General features: G+C 44.4%; 1 protein-coding gene across 5 annotated transcripts in view; it reads left to right on the plus strand.

Moving 5' to 3' along the window:
- The first annotated feature begins 985 nt into the window (after nucleotides 1-985).
- The window catches only part of RAPGEF1 (Rap guanine nucleotide exchange factor 1), an 82,279-nt gene continuing 61,967 nt past the window's right edge, over nucleotides 986-21,297 (plus strand). For 4 of the 5 annotated variants that reach the window (XM_082295439.1, XM_082295442.1, XM_082295443.1 and 1 more), the window contains exon 1: nucleotides 986-1,167. In XM_082295439.1, coding sequence (XP_082151565.1) covers nucleotides 1,143-1,167 — 25 coding nt within the window. In that variant the 5' untranslated portion in view covers nucleotides 986-1,142. Of the gene's footprint in view, nucleotides 1,168-16,351; nucleotides 16,376-21,297 lie in introns of those variants that run through there. The other variant, XM_082295441.1, reaches the window with a different exon arrangement.

Raw genomic sequence — 21,297 nt, forward strand, 5'->3', positions numbered from 1 at the left:
CGAGAAGAGACCACATTAATGTGTGTAAGTATTTAATGGGTGATGCTGAGAAGATACAGCCAGGGTCTCCCAGTGGTGCCAACCACTCGGACATGAGGCAACGGGCAGAGACTGATGCACACCAAGTTCCACCTGGACACGAGGAAGAACTTCTTTCCTGTGCAATGACCACGCATTGGAACAGGGACAAGAAAGGGCGTGGAGTGTCCCTCACTCCAGATATTCCAGACCCATCTGGACGCAGCCCAGTGTCGTGTGCTCTGAGATGACCCTTCTTGGGCAGGAGGTCAGACCAGCTGACTGGCTCCAGTCCCTCCCAGCCAGACCCATCCCGGGATCCTGATGCCCATTCTGGGATTCCAATCCCATTCCAGGATCCTGATGCCCATCCCAGGATTCTGGTCCCATCCCGAGATCCTGATGTCCATACCGGGATAGTGATCCTGATCCCGGGATCCTGACGCCAATCTTGGGATCTGCTCCTCATCCCGGAATTTTGATCCTCATCCCAGAATCCCGATGCTCATCCTGGGATCCCGATCACATCCCGCCATTCCAATCCCATCCCCGGGATCCCGATGCTCATCCTGGGATCCCGATGCGCATCCCGCTATTCCGATCCCATCCCGGGATTATGATGCCCATCCCGAGATCCCGATCCCATCCCGGGATCCCGATGCCCATCCCGGGATCCCGATGCCCATCCCGGGATTATGATGCTCATCCCGGGATCCCGATGCCCATCCCGGGATTATGATGCCCATCCCAGGATCCCGATTCCCACGCCGAGATCCCGATGCCCATCCCGGGATCCCCATGCCCACGCCGAGATCCCGACGCCCATCCCGGGATTCCGGGCCCGCGGGGGTTCCGTGCCCGCCCCGCCGCCGGCCCCGCCCCGCGGTTCCCTTTGCGGCCGGGAGGCGGCGCTGGCGCTGGGCGTGCGCGGCGGGAGCCCCGGGCCGCCCCTTCCCGTCGCGGCCCCGCGGAGCGGGTCGGGGGCGGGCGCTGCTCCACGGCCGCCGCCGGAGCCGCCGCCGCCGGAGCCGCTCCCGCATCGCGCCCGGCAGCAGCGGGAGCCCGGCAGCCCCTCGGCCGGCTCCGTGCGCCGCCGGGCCTGAGCGCCGAGCGCCGGCTCCGACATGTCCGGCAAGATCGAGAAAGCAGGTGAGCGCCGGGAGGCCCGGGGGCAGCGCGGGGGGGGACGCGCCGGGGCGGCCGCGCTCGCCGCCCGCCCCGCAGAGCCGCTGCGGCCGGCGGAGCCGCCGGAGGAGCCGGAGCCGCCGGAGCTGCGGGAGCTGCGGGAGCTGCCGGCGGTGCCGCGGGCCTGGCGCGGCCCGGCGGGGCGGGGGGAGCCGGGCAGGGCCCCCCGCGCCCGGCGGGGTCCCCACGGGGGCTCCTGACAGCGCGGGCGGCGAGCGGGGCCCGGGCTGGGGCTGGGCCCGGGGGGCCACGGGAGATGCTCTGCCCGTCCCCCCGGGGGCTGGTCCTGCGCTTCCCGGGCGCTGTTTGGGTCTTTGTGTCTCCTCCGCGTTTTCCTTTTTGCTCGCTGCTTTCCTTTTTTTCTCCCTAATTCTTATATTTTAATTTTTACGTCCCTGCACTCATTCCGTCCTTGCCATGCAGCCAGGCATCAGCACAGCCGGGCGCTGCAGCGCTTTGGGGCCTACATGCAATAATTAATTTCAACTTCTCCCAACTTTCCTCTCCCGGTGTGTGTGCAGGATGAGAAAAGATGGGTCCATGGGCAAATGTCAGAGGGAACTTGCACGTTTTTTCCTCCCTCTTCCCCTCTGCCGGGGTGCTCATGAGAGCCAGAGCCAGGGGAGGTTGCTGAGATTCCTCCTGGTCTCACAAGGAAACGCTCAAGCACGGATCATATTGTCTCTCTGTGCTTCTGGAGCCGTGCCTGGTTCTCAGTTGTCACTTTAGACGGTTGAATGACCCTGTTTTTCTCTGTAGTGGGAGTAGTACGCTTAAAGATTCAATTAGTGTTGTGCAAATCAAGAAGTGAAGTTACGTAGTTATGTTGCGTTTAATTAGCAGAGAAAAATCAATGCTGTTTGGTATATTTTATTGCGAGGAATAGCCAGGCTGTCTCCTCCTGGGGAACGCAGGGCAGCAGCCCGCGTAGGGATGTGCAGAGCATCCAGGCTTCCAGGACAGCAGCCACGGATGCGGGAAGGATCCGCGTTTCCAAGGAGTGGAGTCGGTAGCAGCGCGTTCTGGTTTTGATCATCCCACCCTGGTGCGCCCCGGCTGCTGCACCGCACCGTGTGTGAGCGTGTTCTCCTCGGTGCTGCGGGTTCTGGAGCGGCCCCGGGGGATGAGCAGCCTGCCTGCCTGGCAGCCGGCTCCTCCGTGCAGCACCTCGGCATGCTTCCAGCTCTTCGCGCTGAGTTACTGTCTAACAAGTGTGCACCGCATCAGGGGACAAATGTTACTCCGGAAATATCACAGGTTAATCCGCTGCACGATCCCCTTCACGGTATCACGGTGTAGCTTTGCTCTGGGATCCTGCTGAGCTGTTCCGCGCTTGTCCCTTACTCCAGCGAGCAAGGAAGGTGTTACAGCAGAGTACACAGACCTCGGGCCAGCTCTGGAATAATTGCCACTTGTTTATGCTAGAGGTGGATTTGGCTTGGGATTTAGTAACTGTAGACAGTAATTACAGACGTATAAATAAGTGATCACGTTTTGTTTATTCGTGTGCAGTAAATAACCCTGGGAGAATAGTAAATAGAGCTCCACACCAGAGAGGTAGTGTGAGGAGTTCAAGCACAGGAAGATGACTCTGGAGACACACACAAACTCAGCATGGTTCCATAAACAATAGAACAGAGAGGCCAAGAAATACCATATAAATATAAATACCATATAAAATGCCATATAACAGCAATAAAATACCGTATAAAAATCATACCCTGCACAGCTTAGAGACCAGACACACTGAGCTCCCACTGAAGAACTCAAGCATCATGCAGGATCCATCCCCAGGTTGGTGCTGCGAGCGTGCAGTTGGAAGATGCAGTGGGAGAAGCCCTGATGCAGAGACATTTGTCCTAGTGAAAGTCTATCACAGTGATGATTAGCTGAAGGAGGGAAACAGTGAATCTGGGAATCTGTCCTCTTTCAACTGCTTGTACTTTCATTTCTTTCGGAAGGATATTTAAAAAAAAAAAATCCAGTCCAAATATAAATGGGAGGAGAAGAGACAGGGAAGGAGGGCTGGGAGCTGGCTGTTCCAGAGCAGGAGCGTCTCCATCTCTGTTTCTGAGTGTTTGAACTTCTGATTGACACCCACAGTTTGGTTAATAGCGCCACCGAATAAACACAGCCTGTGATACCACAGCCATTCGGGGGTAATGTTTGTCAAAACATGTACAGTAGCAGAACAAAGGAAACAGACTCATGAAACAAATGCTGTGAGGTCCAAGGTCTGTGCAGCTGTGTACATTTGAATTTATTTTTCTTATGGGGACAGGAATTCATGCACTGTGTTATAAATAAAATAGACCAGTGCCTGGTCACAAGCTGTGGTGACAGACTTTGGACTGGGCTTTGGTTTGACTCGTGTGTCTATCTAGACAGGCTGCTGGAAAAAATGTGATACCCCTTACAGGGTTAGACCCCCAGAGACCCTCGTACATCTGCTCCCTGGGTCCTTAACTGGAACACCTTGTTGGCACTCAATAAAGAACAATAATAAATGATTAGAGATAACAGCTTCCATCCTGTCCATGAAGGAAGAGCAGACAAGGCTCCCTCTGGAGCCTCTCAGTGCTGCTGTTTAATCAACAGAAGGGTCACTGTAGAGCAATTCAGAGCTCTGCTTTGGAGTGAAGGGCAGCCATCTGGTTACGTAGAATAAGACGGTATATTTGGGGTTTGCTGGTGTTATAGAGCCCCTGTTTTGTTAGGCTCCAGCCAGGAGACTTCCAGACACTTTTCCAAAGCAGAACCCTCCTTGGCTTGAAGAGAAGGAATGGCCATTGGCTTCTCTGTACTCCAGAACTGTGACTTTTTGTCTTCACTTTCAGAAAATATTTGCTCTCCCTCTTTTGATATGAAATCCAAAATAGGGATGCCAAGAAAGAGCAGAGAAGGTCACAGATTCTGCTTGGGTTTCCTGTTACCATGGCAATGCATGAATTCCTGTTTTTATTTACCTGATGGATTATGTGCTCCAGGGAATTCAGCTACTCTGCATCATTCAGGGAGACTAAGGGAGGAGTTAGACACCATCAGCTCTAAACCAAAAGCTTGTTGTGAAACAAGTCCATTCAAAAATGCCCTTTTATTAAAACCAAAGAACATATGGGTGCCATATTTTGGAGGTTTATTCTACTTGGTGTTTTCACTCTTAGTCTTGTAATTTCTTTCAGGGTTTTCATATCCCTTGTGAGCTTGCTTTTCCAACAGCTGCCTGCTAAAGGTTGTTTGAGAGAACTGTTTCAGGTGTTAGCTACCTGGAGTGCAGGCAGTCATCTCTATTCTGCTCAGGACTCAATGGGATGTATTTATTCCCAGTAGACCAAAAATGCTGTTGGCTTCAACTTTTACTCATAAGCACTTGCCTGATAAGCAAATTCACCTCAATTCTCCCCCTTTAGTATTGGTGGGATAAACATCTAGGGGTAATCCCAGGAGAACTCTGTTCTTAAGAAAATGGCAAAATTGAAGAGACAATTCAGGAGGTCACATTATTCCTGTCTTTGTAGGAATTTAGTGTTTATCTGGAGTCCTTCATGCCAATTTATGTGATTCTGAATTGTTCATCTGCAAATGTTTTTGTACTAATGCGAAGTTCCCGGGGATTTTGTTTTTGCAGAGGGTATATTTTGAACTGTCATCATGTCTTGGATCATTTTATGGAAATTAGCCTGCCTATTTTATATACCTGTACAGTTTTATGCAGTTTCTCTTTGTCTGTCATGCTTAGGTGAGTTACTAGGCAGGACTCTTTCCTCAGCTCTGTTGTGCATTCACAGCCGTACCATGTTCCTCAATATAAGTGAGGGCTTTCAGGTTAGAAAATTTTGCAGTTGACTAGTTTGAGTGCTTCTCTGCTGGTGGTTTTCAAGCAAACTAAGAGTTATCTGCAAATCTGAAAATTAGACCCTTCGAAATCTTACCTCTCAACCCCAAAGGCAGTTCAGTTCCAATTCTTCCTTAGTCAGGCTTTTAACACCTACTGTTTCCTCCTGTGTGCTGCTCCCATAGTGACATCCCACGTGTGATTTACTGCAACTTGTTTAAACAGCATCAACCATTCAGGCCAGTTTTCTGTAGAGGTAAAATACAGGTACAAGATGATCGCTGCTTAGTGGGGTTTTTTTCCTACAAAATGGTACAAAGAGCAGAATTTGGCATCTTTTGTAAGCCATTGTAGGTTGACAGGTGGTGTGGTCCGAAACGTAGCCTGTGGGATAACTGCTGCAAGATTGAGATGGTCTTAGTTGTAAGAAGTAAGTGGGCAAGGAGTGGAGAAAGAGGACAGCTGAAGGCTACTGGAATGTGAAGCAGCTGGGTTGTGCCTTAGTCAGTGAAAATCAGAAACTGGAAACAATTGCTAAATTTATTTTCAGTGTAAGCAATCATTTTCCTTGAACCACAGTGACTAAATATATCTCTTGGTTGTGATTTTTATGTGGTGGTAACTCACTGGCTCTTGCTAACCTCCTGGCAAGCAGAAAGAGGAGTGGAAGTTCACTGTCAGTCAAGATTGTAAAACAAATATCCCTCATTTAGATCTCTTGATTCACTTGCATGGCTTTGCTTGCTGCAGTGTATTGCCTGAGTGGAAGAAACCTGGGTGTTTGTTTCTAGGGAAGGGAGTCAATATGTAACTCCTCTTTCAGGTTTCTTTGGGGTTTTGTTCATATTTTTGGAAGTTTTTAATTGCAATTGATGCTTCAGCTGATTCTAGTAACTCTGTTGTAGGTGCAGATAGACTCTGATGCCAAAAGTGTGGGTCTTTTTTTAAAAAGAAATATAATTAAGACCTTATTTATTCCAAAGTTGAAAGCCTGAGGGTAGAATTGGCAAAATGAGCTTTGCTGCTGACTTACAAATCCTTTGGAAGGAGAGCATTCCATCCAGAATCTTACAGCATTTGAACTGCAGGTGGAGGAACATGAAGAGTTAACTTTCTAGACTTCGTTTTAAAGAAGCTAGAGAGATGTTGTACCTTCCTTGGCAGAGGCACTTGATGGCTAATCAGGTTTAATTCAATCACTCAATCATTTAAGTATATTATAGGTAGCTCTCAGCTGAGCTAGTGGGAGCTGGAATTGTTTGTTACTGTAGCAGCCAGTCTGGAAGATCCCTTGCACCCCAGCAAAGGTAAGATGATAAAGAACATCTTCTGTCTTTGTGCCAGATAAAACACCAGAAACTGTGTTGTATATTAAAAATAACAAATTACATGTCAGAACTACAGGTAGGGTGATTTAATAGCCTCCTTCCTCTCCCCCTCCTCACCACACCCATCATTTTGCATAGTTTGAATACATGTAGTGGATATAACTTGTTCAGTTTTCCAAAGATATAATCACAACATTTTTCTGCTAGAACTTGAGATTTGGGATCTTTTGGTAGTTTGGGAAGCTCTTGTCCTCTGTGTACTGTTGCTTAGCATGAAATGAATCCTTCCAGCTTGTATTCTGCCTGTAGAGACTTCACATTATCTGGAGAAAAATCATATGCATGGAGAGGGGTCCTTCAGCTTCTCAGATTAGTGACAGAATAGGCTTTTCTCTCTGAAAAGAACTGAGAATTTATTATGCTATAAGTGCCTGAACACTTGGGAAATTCTGCTTTGGAGTTACATCTTTCCTTTTTCTTTATTAGCTTATGACTATGGGATTCAGCCAGTGTTATGGAAGGAATATTAAAATCACATAGCTATTGCAAGGATATTAGCTTTGTTATTGTAATTTTTTTCTAAATAACTGAAGTTTGGCTTGCATGGTCTACAGTTGAGAAATACTGTAGAACATAATGGGATGAGGGGATGGCAAAGGAGAACTGTGTGTCATTCTCAGGGCTTGAAATCAGAGGAAAAAGGAGAACAGGTTGAAGGAAAACTAGATATATTATCTTTGCTATTTGAATTCACAGCCCCAGAACTCCAAGGTGTATGAAAAGGTGGCCAGGGAAGGAAAAAAGGGGCACCACATGTTGGTGGAATGGCTGGAAAGACCAGAAAGTAAGTGAGGGGATGCCCAACCCACTGGTGATGGAAGAGGAGGGAGCAGGGGGCTGGGTTGCGTGCGAGGAGAGCAGAGAAGAAAAGACAAGACGGATGGCAAAGGAGGAAATCAGGCAAGGAGGACGTTCCCGACGGCTTTCATGGGAGTCTGTTCCAAGGCAAAGAGACAGAAGATGAATTTCAGCAATCCGGAAAAGCTGCAGGAATCCTGCAGGTTGGGACGTGCTGCCAAAGGAATGTTCTGCAGTTGTGCTGCTCACATTGCTGCAGCCTGACAAATTACAACTTCATTCCCTGACCCACAGCATCCACTCTTAAAATACATTTCCAATCTCTTCTTAAGGTGTCTGACACTGGCACTGACAGAGCAAACAATTTCATCTGTGTGTGAGAGAAATGATGTCCTCCCATGTTCTGTGAAGCAGCCTGAGAAGGCTGATGGATCACGTTATTGATCTACTTTTATTTGGGTTGCATATTTCAGTGTCAGCTCTCCAGCTTTGAAACAGTCTCTTCATGTTAAATCTCTGCTGTTTGAGCTGCTGCCATAGCTCACCTTCTCTGGAGTTTGTAAGATAATGTTTCCTTGTGAGAGCAAGGGAGAAGTGATAGGGAGAAGATGTTCTGTATCAGAGTGTTCACTTGGTGTTGTGGGAGGTACAATATTCACAGTATTTGGGAGGACTGGTTCTCCTACACTTGCTTTCTGTTGTATCATATTTAGGAAAGTATCTAAAAGATCTGAGAATTGATAAGAGCTATATTCTAAATAATTTTTTGGTTCCCATTTTATAACCACTCTGAGGGTCGAACAAGCATGGGTGGCACTGAGGAAGAGATTTCTCACGTGTAAAACTGAGGCTTTTTGAATTGAAAAAGCGCATGGTTTGCGTTATCTTACTTTCCCTGGGTGACATTTTCTACTGCTTTGAGTAGAGTTTTTCTGGTGCCATGTAAAGCCTGTGCATTTTGTGATGTAAGTTAACATCTTGGCGTGGCCATCATGCCTCTGAGGAAATCCTAATCCATTATTCTGCCCAGGGAGAGGGGTTAAAGCTTGCTTGCACTCTCATGCTCTCATTCTTTCTCTCTGAAGGCTTCATGTGGGGATGCCCTTTGTTGAGTACTTAACATATTCACTGAACCAGTCCCATTTATATTCTAAACAAGATCTTTAATTTCATCCCTGACGTGTACAAAATCTTGGGGTCTGAAAGAAAATTCATGACAATTTTCTTTTTTAGGCTTCTGGAAAGAAAGGAAAAAATCAGTGGAGGTGAAAATCAAAGAATAGTTACTCACAGCGGGTAAGGTTGGAGGAAGCAGATACTGCAGTTTGGTTGGTTGATTAAACCTTGATAGAATTTTACCAGGAGACTGAATCTATAGTTCTGTATCTGTTCAGCTGTAGTTTGCAGGGAGTCTTTAATAATTAAAATGGGAACCAAAACAAGCGTGTTCCCAATATACAGCACATGCTGCTTTATCCCTTACCTTTTGATGGGTTTGTTTGGGTTCTATCTGCCAATCTGTCCTGTCTGTGCTGCCCAAGAAGTGCTAAAGTAGCCTCAGGAATTAATTCCATATTTAGAAAGTTTCCTTTACAAACCAAACATCACAAAGGGCACCCAGGGAGATCAATATTGCAGTTCTGGTTGTAGAGTACATTCTGATCAATTCTGGAGCTCAGTGAATCCATCTGACAGTGGGTTCAGTTAGCAGGACAATACTGCTTAAACACAGTTTCTTCTTGGGTGTTTTATGATCCTTTCAGTTGTGCTCTGACCATGTTAACTTTGTCAATTTGAGCATTTTGCCTTTTTTTTTTCCTTTTTAATGCTTAATTCAGCCTTGCTTTTCACAGTGTGCTGCAACTTTCATATGTAAGAAAATGAAATATCCCTCTTTGGATATATATTTTCCATCTTAATTTTTTTTTAAGTCTACATTTTCTACTTTTCTTAGTAGAAGCAGCTTTAAACTGAATTATATACAAGAATAATACGTTTGAGGAACTAGAGAATTCTGCCAGAAGGTTTAATTAGAACTCATCTATGAATTTACAGGGATTTACAGAAAATGTAGAGCACTGGTTTGTGCAGGAGGTGGTTTGTCTGTATAAATATCCTTGAAAGGTCACATGAAATCAGATGTTAAGGCTGATGCCAGAGTTTTGATGGAGCATGGTAAGAGCAGTACAGGGGTTGAATTTAACTTTTACTGCTTGGAATTGCTTCTCCAGGGCTACAGTGTGGGAAAAATTTGCAGTACCCGAAAACATTGTGCATCTGAAAGTCACGTGACTCTAAAAACCCCCATAATCTTGTCTCTTTATGAGCAATACCTAGAATATAACTGATAGAAACTTAGGTGGGGAGTTCCTCTGTTTTCAGCTTGTAGTTTTTCTGGGTTTTTCTGTGTGTAACTGTTTGCTCTTTGTCGCTGGAATCACTGGCACTTCTGTCCCCTGCTCTGTCTGGGATGTTGTTTTACAGGAGAAACACTTTGGAACATTTTAGAACCACCCTGTTAAAATGATGGAGTGAGTTTAAGGAATGGTATTTAAAGTACATGAGCTGGTGCTCTCGGCTCTGGCCAGTTTTGTGATATTCAGGTGCATAAAAGCCCTTTAAAGAAGAACCACTGAGTCTTCACACCTAACTTGGCACATATCTCAGAGATAAGTTTGCTCCTTGTCTGCACCTCTCTTCTTTAATCTGTAACATCCTTACATGAGGCAGTCGTGATAGCTCATCCAGTTACAACTCTTGGATTTACTGGCCAATTTCTGTCAAAATTTGCAGAGGAATGGGTATTAAAATTTATTTAAATTTCTGCACGTTTTCTGAAGAAGGTGGAGGAGATCAGAGAGGCTGCAAATAGGGCCTTCCTTACAGCAAAGTTGAAAATGTAGCCATCCCATGTTTGTAGCCATTTGGCAAACATAACTTGTGAACGGCCTGGAATGGGGAGTGCCAAGGAAAAGCAAAATCTTTGGGGAAAAAAGCAAATACATGTGTTTTGGAGACAGTTCAGAGGAGCCAGTCGGGGGTCAGTGAAGGGTGGGTTGCCAATAAAAGCCTGGTAAAAACTGCAGGGCAAAGGAACACTTAAAAACCATGCCAAGAGAGAATTTGGTTCTTGTTACTCTCTGTGCCTATTTCCAGGTAGGCTTTAAACAAAGATGGTTTTGTTCTGTCTGTCTCAGGTGGAAGCACTTGTATAAATTCTGTAAATATTCATTGGCAGCTGTTACTCTTAGATTTTATCCTGAAATACAACCCGCTTCACTAGACCTCAAATGTGAGGTGTGTGTTTCACGGTAACACTCGGAGGGCTCCCTGGAGACATCAGGTGCACCACAAGTGATACCCAGGAGAATTTCCCTGAGCTTCCATTTGGCTGGCAGCCTGGTGAATGCCAAGCTCCAGGGGATCCAAACCCTCCTTTGCTCTGGGCAGAGGAATTTATCTATGAGTCCTCAGGGTCTTTTGGCAACAAGGTGTGTAAGAATGTTAGCAACAATGAAGAGGATGTTGGAAGGTTGTTGATTGCCCATGTCATTGTTTTGATGCTTCTCAGGTTCTGTAAGGACTTGAGGCTGGTATAAATCATAGTGCCTAAGGTTAGAGCCATTGGTCATCCATTGTTGGAGCTCCACTGGTAATGTCACCAAGAAATTCCCCCATCAGCTGTGGGCATAACTGCTCCTGACATCATTCCCAGTGTGCATGAGCTGTTAACATGGCTGTGGATCAAGATCCTGATCCAAGTCTGTAATGCCTGCAAAGCACCCTTCTCAGCCATGTTGCCAGGCCAGTGCTGTGGCTTGTCCTGTGAGAGGGCTCAGATTTTTCACTGAAAGAGAAGTCAGGCCTTGGAATAAGTTGCCCAGGGGAGCGGTGGAGTCACTGTCTCTGGAAGTGTTCAAGAGATGTCTGGATGTGGCTCCTGGGAATGTGGTTTTTGGGGTGATTATGGTTGACAGTTGGACCAAATCATCTTGAAGGTCTGTTCCAGCCTTAATGATTCTGTGGTTCTGAGAGCTAACAGGCTGTAAGTTTTATTATTACTGTTAATTTGTTTTTGCCATTTAATTCTTTTCAGATGAGATAATTCACATCTAAAAACTTTGGCAACATAGTATACTAAGTTTCAAATATTATCATAATGGGAAAGAGTCATGCTAGAAATATTAGTAGCCAGTTGTGTACATTTAATGAAATTGTTATTCAAAGCTTTGATGTCCAAAACAGTAACACTGGTTTGTGTTGATGCTGCATGCTCTGATCGTAACCTTTGGGATGATAAAACTGGCTCCTCCTGCAATTCTTTGCCCTTGAAGGAGTTCATTTAGTTAAATTCCTTAATATTTTTGCAGCTGTGGTTGTGGTTTATTAACTGATGCTGCCTTGAAGAACAGCCTGTGTCTGCAGCAAAGTTTTCATTACTCATCTGTCAATACTTGCAGAGTAAAACAAATGGGTCTGAGTAGAGGTTTCTCCTCTTCAGTCTAAATAGTTTCTTTCCCTTCATCCTTGCTATTTTACCCAAGGAGAGGGTAGAGAATAGTTCTGAGGCAGTGCATAGTTGCACTCTGTGGGATAGGAAGGTCTTGCCTGCTTTGTCTGTCAGGATTATTTGAAGCTATGATGTTTAGAATTTATTAAATGAACTAGAGGGAATAAAAAACATCTCTTTTCCCCAAAATATTCTTACTTCTACAGCTGTGAAATGCCTTTTATCCTGATTCATACCAGCTGAAGAATCTCTAGAATTCCTCTTTTGCAGTTGGTAAAATATGATTTTGGGCCAGTTTAACAATTTGCTTGTCAGGAGAAATCTGGGTGAGTTGAGTTTGGTTTTGGTTTTGTTTTAACATAGTCCTCAAAATTGAAAATCAGATAACCCAAAACTACTACTGTGTTTACTGTTGCAAACTACAAGTTCTGCAGTAATTGCCTTGGCCTCTGGGTGAAATGTGGGAGGCAGCTTATCTGCCTGGGCTTTCGTGGGGTTTTTTTTGCATGATAATTGCAGATGAGGAGCACATCATATTTGGAAGGCCCTACAGGGATGTCACCTCTGGGAGGTGATGGACATGAATTTTGTGCTGTGAGTGGAAGGAACTGGAGGAACTGATGTTGTGATGGAGCAGTGGATAGAAAATGCTTTGGTGTCCCAGGGCAGAGCTGCAGCTGAAGGCTGAGCTATAATAAGTAGGGGAGAAGCACTTGCAGAATGCAGGGGTCTGACTCACTTGACCACGTGCTTCTCTTGAGTTTCACACTTGGCTGTGACTCATATTGAACAGAATAGCATCCAGGCTAGTGAGCAAGTGTGCTGAGAGCCAGAGGTCTCTGCTGACCTCTCTATGTGCATATGGGTTTTGGGGGAAATACCAGAGTCCTTGCCTCCTTTTCCTGTTGTACAGTCTGGTTTTGCTTACTTTTATTGTACTTCAGAAAATCAGGATGGCGTAAAACCTCACATGGCAGTTCCCTGGGCTGAAGATGTAAAGAGCTAAGGCCCAGCCCAGTAAAGGTGACTCATAACCGGAGCTTTGCTTTGTACCTCTGTACCTGCGCTGGCACATGATGTGTTGGCTGGTAAATTGGGCCAGTTTCCCTAGCACATGGAGCTGTATCCAACTGTGTTTTAAAGTCTGTCCAGTGGGAGATTGCTCTGAGAGTGGAAGGAACCAAAACCTCTGCCAGACCTAGCTGCGAGTGTGAGGACCTAGTTTGGAGATAAAAACTGATTAGTGGATAATTCCCCCAGAATGAATAATCTCTGCCTTAAAAGATGAGTTGCAGATGGTTTTGGATGAGAGAGGGAGAGAGATCAGGTTTAAAATGTTATTCTTTCAGTAACCTGAATCTCCTGACCTTATGTGACACTGCAGAGATGATTTCAGCCGAGTAAGACCAGGAGGAGAGGCTGGCTGGGGAGTGTGGCCAGTGCTTCCTGCCTTGGTCTGACCCCGAGCCCCAGTGTTATATTTACCTGGTAGTTTGAGAGGTCTTTCACTCCACAAGGTCAAGGAAAGCTTCCAAAATACAGGGAAGAGCCATTTGTAACTCCTCAAGTGAGGATTAGTATCTGACATGACTTCTTGAACTATTTTCAGATTGGTTACGCGTCTACTGATCTTTCACCTTTGCAAAGGTAGCAATACTTGTGTGTTTGCCTGTCCTTGACTGGAAAGCCTGCAGAAAACAAAACTGAAACCTAAAACCGGGTTAAGGACTATTATGAGCAAGCTATGTCAATTAAGGCCATCATTTTGTGTAGCTGTGCAGCTTTTCAAATTACTCCAGCAAGACTCTCTTTACAAATGCTTTTGTATTTTGTCTGTTGACTCATCCATCTCAACACTGACAGTAACATTTCAGTACTGTCTTATAAAGCCTGTCATTGAAACAAAGCTGTTCTTGGGCTGGTTCATCAACAGATGCAATTAATACAATGATGTTTGTTTTGACACCCTGGCTCACTGGCAGCATTGTAAGCAGCATTGCTACGCGAGGAGGTTGCTGTGGTTGAGGACTCCGTGTACAGGCAGATCACTCAATATTTGTATTCAGCTTAAAGTCAACACTGAAAGAGTTTCAGGCCTCTACTAAGCCGGCAAACAGGCTCACTGGTGCTACCAGTGATGTTAACAAAAGGGCAAATCATAATCTGCAGCACTTCTAATTTATTTACAGTCTTCTAAAACGCTGGGTTTTCATTCTGTTAGAGAGCACCAGAAGAATAAAAGGAAAACTCAGAGGGGTTTTCTCGTTGTGCAAGTCAGGGAAGGTGGTGAAGGAAATACGATTTGGACTTTGATATTTATTCTTTCAGTAGAACAATGTCAGTCCCAGGCCAGTGCTTCTCAGATGTGTTTTACCCTGGGAACTGGTATAAACGTCTTCCTTTTCAGCTGTTCCATTTTTAGCTGTATAGAGGGTGTAGCCATTGTTTAAGGGAGTGTCAGTGGCATGGAGCCAGTTGATATCTAAACCCTATCATGAATTGTTTTAAAGAGAGTATGATTTTCTGTCATGAGATACGTTGATTAGTATTTTTCAGGGCAGGAAGTACCTGCTGACTCCAGCAGTTGCCAGAGCAGCTGTTTCTTGTGAGTAAGCTATAGAAAAAAATCTTGTGAAAGCCGTAATATCACTAGGAAGCAGCGCGAGCTTAAATGATCAGTACTAAAGTCTAGTTAAGCTGTATGAAGAACTGCTTCCATATTTTCGCTTGCTTGGAATTTTAGATTGGGGAAAAAAAATTCTGGTTCTTAAGGTCTGTAGGATAGTTTACAGAGAGGTATTTAGCTTCAGGCTAGTTAATATTTGTTAAGGCTTGTCTGGACACTCCCCAGACTCTTGCTCCAGGGTACAAATTTAATTGATTTATTCCATGTTGAGTTAATGCAGCAGTTTATGTTCCTGCAAGTAGGCATCTCTGCTGGCTGCATGGCTTTGAGCGTTTTCTGGCATTGTAGCACCCTGTTACCTAGCCTGGGTTTCTACCAGGACCTGTGTTAGGCAGGGCACACACTGGAAATGCAGTCAACTCTCTGTCCTGAGCTTCCTAATGAGCAAGTTCGGACTTTTTTTGTTATATTCTCTCTGTTTTTAATCACAGAGCTGACTTCTGATGAGATTATATATAGATTTCCATAGCTTTTTGCCAAAAGATTTGGTTTGAATTAATGAACATTTTTGTGAATTTCTGCAGTCTACATTTTCTGGAAAAATAAATTATTATTTTGGTCCAGACCCCTCTTACAAGTGCCAGGTGTGAGCAGCAGGCTCCAGTGGGCTCATCCAGGGTATGAGAGGCTGTAGCAGCACTGCTGACCTTTGGCTCACGGAAAAAACAGTGAGCAAGGAGTGCAGTGCTCCAGATGTGAACCTGTCTGGAAGCTGAGTGTGCAGAGATAAGCTGCTGATGGGAAACACCCTCTCACCCACAGCTTCTGCATTATCCAAGTGAGCCCAGTGTCATAGCTCAGCTTCTGAGATTCCTCCAACCCAAGGTCAGTCACTTCCTTTGTTCCCCATTTGAGCTCTGGGTTTGAATTGCTTTTCATTTTGTATTGTCCCTTGTTGTCTTTGAAACCAGGATATGATTTCTTCTCTGTCGGCTCTCCCTGCCCCTTGTTGCTCTTAGTTTGCAGGTTTTTTGGATGCGAACACTCGCGTTGCTTGTAGTGCATCCTCTGTGTCACGAGGTTTTGACTCTGCAGCGTTGTCCTGGAGATGTACAGGGATGTGCCAGCGAGCAGGGGTGCATATGTCACAGCAAAAGAACATCCTTGCACATCTTGCCCAAGCAGCAGAGCTCCTCTTGCTGCTGAATGTGATTCTGGGGTCATGGCTCATGAGGGTGGTAACAATGGGAAGTGTGGGATGTTCTGGCTTATTCTGAGATCAAGATTTTGTTTCCCTTGCAATAATTTCATGAATCAAAAAGGAAGATGTGTAATGCTTAGTGTTCATCTAGAGCTTTACATTTTTAGAGCATTGTGCAAACATTTCTTCTGTAGTTCTGACTTCATGATGGGTGGTGGTGGAAAGTGCTGTCTGTAGTGAGGTAAGGACAGTGAGTACAACTTCTGCCCTTCTTCCATTTACTGCTGTGGTTTTGCTTGGTACTGTGGTCAGATGATCTCTACTTCTCCATGAGCTTCTGTGGGCTTTTCAGTCATCACTGGAGCTGTGTAGCCTGCAAGTGGGTTGTTAGTTCATGCCTTTAGGGATGTCATGAGGTAGTGAGAGTGGCAGACGTAGTGCTGTGTAGTGGTGACATCTCTCCGCGTGGGAAGATCCAGGTGATGCGTGCACAGATCATGCCACCTAGAGGAATGGAGCTGAAGGCTGCAGCCATGCTTTGCTGCCAGAATTTCAGTGGTCATGCCAGTGGCTGTGTCAAGACCTTCTCCAAGCCGTGCCCTTTGTGGCTTTGCCTCACAGTCCGTCATGAAGTCAAGTGTGAGAAGGTCCCTTCACAGGCAGGTCTCCATCAACTCAACAAACATTTCTCAGCTTTTTACATGAGACTGCTTTTCCTGATTTAGCCTCCTAAATGTTGATCCTCATCTTTCCCAATGGCTCAAGGACCTGAAATTAAGTTGTGGATCTCACCTCATATTCTCCAGGAATTAGGGTGAGTAATCTAGTACAAGGTATGATTTGATGGGATAACATTCTCCAAGCTCAGTGCTTTTTTTGGCTTGTATGTTGCAATTTCTTTTGTGGGAGACTGTTAAATTTCCCAGAAGATTATCCTAATTTCCAGAGTCTCAAAGTCTGAATTGTAATTAAGCACTTAATTTGATGAGGGCTTTTAGATGTCTTGCTATTCTACTGGCAGCTTGGGGAAATACTTCCATTTTCCTCCCAGCTTCCCTTGCATAGGTTCAAGCTCAGAAAGCTGGGATATATTTAGAACTGGCAGAACTGCCAGCAAGGCTTCAGAAAATTGCTCCAAATCTCTGCTTTCTGGGTAGGTTAAAGCCAAATTCAAAAGAAGCCTGGCTTTTCTGAAGAAGTTGGGGCGATGACAATTTATCGGTAACAAATGGGCAGCGGGGAATTTTAATAATACATTTTATTGCTTGCAATTGCATTGAGTTCCCTATTGCCACAAATGACAGTAATCAGGACATCCAACAGGGAAGCAATTACTTTATTTCTTGATCATCCAGACAGTCAGCGAGTTGTGTTACGAGATAAGCACATGGTATGACCAGAGGGTGTCACCTCTTTGGGAATGAAATTTCTTTTTGACCCACTTTAGTCTGATATGTGGTACAATAAGGTCAAGACCAATGACTGGGGCTCATGGGATTTAATACATAGACAATAATGACTGAGTAGAGTCTTTTTCTTTTGTGCTGCTTGAGGTTAGGGCTTCTAGATGAAGTTTGTATCTTCTGCTAAATTTTCTCTCTACTGCTTAAGTAAAACATCCTTTCTCCCCCCTCTCTCTTGAGCTTCAACTTGTATGCTTAAAATCTCTGGAACCATCTTGAAGACTTTATTCTGCTGTGCCTTTGAATTGACCCCCATGTATTTTCATCAAGACATTAGGATGGCCTTCCCATTTCCTTCTATTCTGTTTAAATTTTCCTGTTACGGGAATACTAAAAAAAAAAAACAAAAAACCAAAAAAACTGAATTACAGTTAGTCATATGTTAAAATATCCAGACTAAAGCCAGCAGGAAGAGCATCCTCTCGGTGTCAGTGGATGAGGTCGTGTCTCTGCCCATGGCAGGGGGTTTGGAATGAGATGATCTTTAAGATCCCTTCCAACGCAAAGCATTCCATGTTGGCTGTGGATGGATCTCTTGCCTGTATTGACCACTGGTTCATTTAACAGCCCCGTTCTGTGTCTCTCTCTTAACACGTCCCCCTTTTAGCTGATAACTTTCTGGCCTCCAGGCTACTGACAGCTGTTGTCCACTTGCTGCTAATTAAGAAAGCAGCGTGAGCGATGGGAATGTGGATTGGAGAGATTGAACCCCCCTCTCCATAGCGTTTCAGCCTGATTAAAGAGAGTCTGGCTGACGACTGAGCGGCCTCTTTTTTCCTGCTGCCTCTCTGCAATAGCCTGGTTGCTGTCAGAACTCCCGGGTCAGGTGCTCTCTGTGTCTCTGGATCTAAAAAATCCCGTAACAATGAGCAGCGTCAGAACAGATTTGCCATTCAAAGGATGGGCACATGTGAAATCTGAGCCACTATAAAGCCCCATCTTTAGCATGCAAAGCGTTGTGTACGTCTGTGCTCTTACTCAGAAATTCAAATGTAGGTCGTGTTTTTTAAATAAAACGACACATACTGCATTGAAAATTTAGAACTAGCTATAGGAATCAAGATCGTTATGAATTAAGAGCACTTAAGTGGATGGACCAATGATTTTAAAGATTTTCTTTCTTTGTTTAAGGATTTTTCCTTGTTTGCTTTGTTTCCTTGTTTTGGTTTTCCTTGTTTTGCATCAAGTCCCAGTGGGTGACCCTTTGTGTGATACAGTAATGCTGTGATTTTTATGATCTAGCAAGAGAACGGGCTTGAACTCTGAAATTCCCTTTCTGGCCTCTGCCTCTGTGGAGGTAAAATGATTGACTGAGGTTAATATAATACAAGATTGTTGTGTTAATGCACTACCAGAAGGTGTGAATTTGAGTAAGAGTGGTGGTAATTTGGCAAAAGAAGCCTCCTCCTGCAACGCTGATGCTCTCTGGAGCTGTTTACCCCCAGGAATATTATGACTCTCTTTATTTCAAATTAGACCTCCAAAATTCAACCTCAGTTCTTATCTGTGATAAGTGGGCTCTGTATAGCCCTGCATAGCCCCTAGCATGCTTTCAAATCCATGTCACATGCTCTTTTTTCTGGAATTTAATTTCTCTTCTTCCTTGTGGTTTTTCCCATCTTTTGCTGTTACCTTTTACCCTGGAGTTGAATGATTTTGATGTTTTTTGGAGGTTCTCTTTAAAAGCACTATGTATATATAGGTATAAAATGTTTATTTAAATAAATAAAGAAATCACTGCCAGACATGGCTCCTTAGGTGTGTGAAAATCCTTTAATAAACCATGTCTACCACAGTGTAATTGAACGGTAGGAACATGTCTGGGGAGAGGAGGATGTGTGTTTGATTGTACTTACTGGTGTTCACCTTGTCATGCCCATGATCACTTTGTGAAAGGAGCCTTGGAGCATCTGATTTCAGCTTTTGTAATAAAGAACTGTCTTGCAGTTGTTTGAAGTTGAACAAGAGCTGCTTTACCAGTGTTCTCCTATATTCACTAAACACAATATTAAAATAGTAGGAAATGCAAAGTGTGGTGTGCTCTTAACGAGCTGAACTAGGCAGACTCTTTGGGACCTGGGTGATCTAGGGTGTGAAAGTGCCATAATCTCCTTGGGCAGCTTTTTGTTTTCACGTGCAGAGAGCAGATGCAGACACAGTGCAAATAGAAGAGAAATCCTATCAGTAGATTGGCCCTGAGTCCCCAAGCTGTAGTCTGTAAATACAGTGATTTATGGGTATTAGAGATGAAAACAGTGTTTCTTTTCTTCCTCCAAGCAAAATACTATTTCCAAATAGATCATCTCATTATTGGACTCTGGTTTGGCTAGTAATTTTATAAAATAAACCTAGTAGCCCTAATGTTAGAAAATTAATATGTTGATTTCTCTACTACTGAGAATTTACGGAGGCTCCAAATCCCCGTCTGTCTTGCTGTGGGAGGTAATTAAGAATATGAGGGAGCGGTTTCTTGGTTTGAAATATTGAAAATGACTGTGAGCATTCATATTGTTACATCTGGAGAGCTTGTTAGGGATGGTGAGATTGGTTCTGCTGGGTCATTTGTTGTGAGGATTGGTCATTTCTTTCACAGTAACCTGCCTATTGCTTGGACAGCTTTGCTTTTTTCTTTACTTTTTTTACTTACTTTTCTTTTTATTGTTTACTGTGTGCTGCCTGTGACTGGCAGTGTGTTTCAAGCCCATTATAGGAATATTTTGTGGCTTCAGGATCACGGTTAGTCTGTTTGTCCTTTAAAGCCACTCCTGATGGCTTCAGGAGTTGAGCTGCTATCACCCAGGTGGGTCATCTGCCAACGGTGACGTGGTTTTGTGACTGTTCTGCGTGAGCTTTTCATGTGTCTGACGGTGTCACCTGCTCTGAATCCCCACCTCATCAATTTATGCCATGAACTTCTGGCTTGTAAACTGAAAAACCTTCACACGGTCGTTTCGGAGGCACAGAGATGGCAATTTTGTCATTAAAGGGACAAAAGAAACATTCTGCAAATTTCTGTGTGCACATCAGCTGCCTGTTTGGTGCTAGGTCAGGCTTTGTTTAGACTATTGATCAAGTGTAAGCCTAGAGCTTTGCTGCTAGGCCTAGAGCTGCCTTTCCTTTCCCTGAGTTCCTGAGTGACAAAGTATTTGAGTGGAGCTGGCACTTCTTTGTTGGGTTGTTTTGCAAATGCAGACCCAATTCTTAACAGGAGAGCAGAAAACAGGGATTTCTGCTTTACAGTGGAAAATGTTGGGGTTATGTTGTCCTGGTTCCTTATAATAACACAGGAGTGTCCTTTAAATAAAAAAATGATCGTTCATACAAGAAAAATCTCTTCCTTTGAGGTTTGTTATCTACTTCTGTTCAACAAAGCTAGACTTTATCTTTGAGAAACAACTTCCCATATATATGTGAGAACTATCTCTAAATATCGTCCTTATGCCTTCTAATTAGCTAAATCCATTCTGCAAGTGGACAGTCATATTCCAAAGTAAGACTATGTAGGGAGTTAATTGGGAATAATATGTGTGAGTTTCCAACTTCCACCTTGATCTGAGCTAACTTCCCAGGATGTAGGAGCCCTCTCACTATAAAGTCTGAGCTACAGGGTTCTTGAGGTTTTGAGTGTTGCCTGTTTTATCATGATAAATTCTGATGTGTTATAGTTTGAAGTGATTTCCCTAAAAGTAGGTTTGTACAATTGCCAGAAAACCAGCTCAGCTCTTCACCTGCTCTGTTTTCTGCCAACAAGTAGCAAATTAACTTGACTGGACTTGAAGTATTTTCTATATATCTTTAAATTCTCTTTTATGAGTGATTTGAGTCCCTGTTGAAAGCATCTTCTGTCAGGGGTACCTTTCAAAGTTCCCATATGGGTTCAGTTTCATAATTATGATTGTGACTGCTATACATAGTGTTGGGGTTTTTTTGTCAAATAGCAGCAATCAAGCCTTGAGGGGTGTTTTGTACCTATGGCTGGTGTGTCATATCAGGATAGACATGAAAATGGTGCTGTTTAAAGTCATACAAAGCTGTAGGAGCCTTTTGCAGAGGGACTTAGGAGTTTCAACACTAATGAAGCAGCTTTTCCCAAACCAATTGCATTTTCCAAGATTTGTTTGAGCCATCTTCCAGTTCTGCACTCTTTGTGGTAGGTACGTAAGTGGCTCTCAGGTTAATGAGGAATGAGGGCACATTGAGTGTATTCAGACTTCTGGCTGCAGAGTTGCCAAAAATGAAGCAGGAGAGCTCTCCTCCATCTGTCATTCCTCTA

This window comes from Coloeus monedula (genome assembly GCF_965178545.1).
Source record: "Coloeus monedula genome assembly, chromosome: 21".
Classification (NCBI taxonomy): Eukaryota; Metazoa; Chordata; class Aves; order Passeriformes; family Corvidae; genus Coloeus; species Coloeus monedula.